The sequence below is a fragment of the Gekko japonicus genome, unplaced genomic scaffold, assembly GCF_001447785.1.
Source record: "Gekko japonicus isolate JY-2015 unplaced genomic scaffold, Gekko_japonicus_V1.1 scaffold1612, whole genome shotgun sequence".
In the NCBI taxonomy this organism is placed as follows: domain Eukaryota; kingdom Metazoa; phylum Chordata; class Lepidosauria; order Squamata; family Gekkonidae; genus Gekko; species Gekko japonicus.
The window spans coordinates 323,910-326,366 of record NW_015168097.1 but is presented as its reverse complement, the minus strand read 5'-3'; the positions used below and the strand labels follow the sequence as shown (position 1 = coordinate 326,366).

At 53.3% G+C, this 2,457-nt stretch overlaps 1 protein-coding gene across 1 annotated transcript in view; it reads right to left on the bottom strand.

The window, feature by feature from the left end:
- Positions 1 to 2,457, bottom strand: part of LOC107113429 (tyrosine-protein kinase ZAP-70) — a 34,012-nt gene that overhangs the window by 6,346 nt on the left and 25,209 nt on the right. The window contains exon 9 of the mRNA XM_015414756.1: positions 1,391 to 1,583. Within this exon, the coding sequence (XP_015270242.1) occupies positions 1,391 to 1,583 (193 nt within the window). The remainder of the gene's footprint in view (positions 1 to 1,390; positions 1,584 to 2,457) is intronic.

Here is a 2,457-nt window from a genome sequence, read left to right as displayed (position 1 = left end):
CCAGTGTTCCCTCTAAGCTGAGTTAGTGTGAGCTAGCTCACAGTTTTTTAGCCTCCGGCTCACACATTTTTGTCTTAGCTCAGGAAGGAGGGCTCCGGAGCAAACTGATTGATGCAGTCACCAAATTGCTTGCTCACAACTTTAATGCCAGTTGCTCACAAAGTAGAATTTTTGCTCACAGGACTCCACAGCTTAGAGGGAACATTGCTGGGGACACACCCCTAGGTCCCGTTGGTGGGTTTAAATCTCCCGCCACGGTCCCATTGGTTCCCCAGTGGAGAGACCAGGAGCCTAGTCCCCATTGTTCTTCTAGAGTCAAGCTCTCAGGTGTTCGCTGGCCCCTGGTGGCGATCAGCGGACACAACACCACCGCTGCTGTGCCCACCCACCTAGCGCCCGGCGAAGGCCATGGTGGAGACCCGGGGGCTGGGTGGAGGGTGCTGCAAATGCCAAAGGGGGCACAGCTCCGTGCGCCCCACCACTGGCTACAGCCCTGGCAGGAGGGCCACAGCAAGCCCCCCTGTTCCCTGGCTGCTTCCATGGTAGTGGTTCTCAATGTGTGGGTCAAGACCCAAGGGTGGGAAGCAAATCTTTTCCGAGTTGGTTGCAAGGAAGGAGGAGTAGGAGGAATACAATGAATTGGGAATGGAAGTTCTGGGAGGTTTGGGCAAATCTGGGGGTGCCTCTTCATAACCTAGCAGCCCAAATTGCCCAGTTTAGCCTGAACTTCTCAGGACTTGGAAGCTATGCAGGGTCGGGTCCTGCTTGGTACTTGGATGGGGGACCACCAAGGAGGACTGGGCCTGCTATGGCCAACCACTTCGGCTCCTCTTGGAACACTCTCCGGATGGGGTTCCCCTGAGTCGGTTGCTAAGCAACGGCACGTTCTCCTGCGTAATCTGCAAAGATGGCTGAGAAATAGCACCTGTTGCTTAGCAATGCTACGTATCTCTCAAATACTAAACATGAAAAAAAAAAAAAGTATAAACTCCAGGGTCCAGTATTAAATAATGTGAACTTCTTGCATTGTAGGCTGGAGAGGGGGAAAGCAGGCTGGGGGTGACTGTGCAGTGGGAAGTCCTGAAAAATAAAGACGTTTAGCCAGAGCCGGCCCCACAGAGCCCGTCACTCCCTCCCTCCTTCTCTCCCTCCCTCCCCCAGCTGCCTGCCGGCTTGCCTGCCTCCCAGGTGTCTTTGACAGAAGAGTCCCAGCCATCCGAGCCAGCGACTTCTGGGCGACCTTCATGATTGCAGCAGCCACCGTGCACCGCCCGCCCCAGGAGTCACTCACTCACTTTGCCCACGTTTAACCAGTGCTCCGTGGCACCCCCTCCTGAAAAATACCTGGCTACGGGGCTGCCTCCTGCAGAGAGGATCTTTGAAAACTCACCATGTAGTAACTGTCATCTGCCGCCAAAGCCTTGGAGAGCCCAAAGTCGCTGATCTTGGCGTAGTGCTGGTTGACGAGGAGGACGTTCCGGGCTGCCAGGTCTCGGTGGACGAAGTTCTTCTCCTCCAGGTACTTCATGCCGATGGCCACCTGGTGCATCAGCTCCACCACGTTATTCACGGGTACCTCGTCCCTGATGCAGAGGAAAGGGAGCGTCACAGAAACACTCATGGATACTGAATTCGACCCTTGGTCCGTCATGGTCAGTACTGTCTACGCAGACTGGTAGCAGCTTCTCCAGGGTCTCAGGTGGAGGTCTTTCCCATCACCTACTAACTGATCCTTTTAGCTAGAGATGCCAGGGATTGGAGGAGGAGGAGGAGAAGAAGAAGAGGAGGGAGGAGAAGAGGAGGAGGAGAAGGAGGAGGAGGAGGAGGAGGAGAGGAGGAGGAGACTTGGTATATACCCTGCCCTTCACTACCCGAAGGAGTCTCAGAGCGGCTTACAATCTCTTTACCCTTCCCCTCCCCACAACAGACACCCTGTGAGGTAGGTGGGGCTGGGAGAGGTCTTTCAAAGACTGCTTGTGAGAGAACAGCTCTGAAAGAACTTGTGACTGACCCAAGGTCACACCAGCAGCTGCATGTGGAGGAGTGGGGAATCAAACCCAGTTCTCTCAGATTAGAGTCCACACTCCTAACCATTACACCAAATGGCTCTCAGGATCTGGGACCTCTATCACTGACCCACAGCCCCTCCCTTCGCTTCCCATCCTCTTATCAAGATCAGATAATTGTGTGTGTGTGTTAAGTCAAGTCGTTTCTGACTTACGCCGACCCTATAAGTTAATGGCCTCCAAAATGTCCTCTCATTAACAGCCTTGCTCAGGTGTGGCAAACCGCAGGTCACGGCTTTCTTTCTTTCTTTCTTTCTTTCTTTCTTTCTTTCTTTCTTTCTTTCTTTCTTTCTTTCTTTTTCTTCCTTTCTTCCTTTCTTTCTTCCTTCCTTCCTTCCTTCCTTCCTTCCTTCCTTCCTTCCTTCCTTCCTTCCTTCCTTCCTTCCTTCCT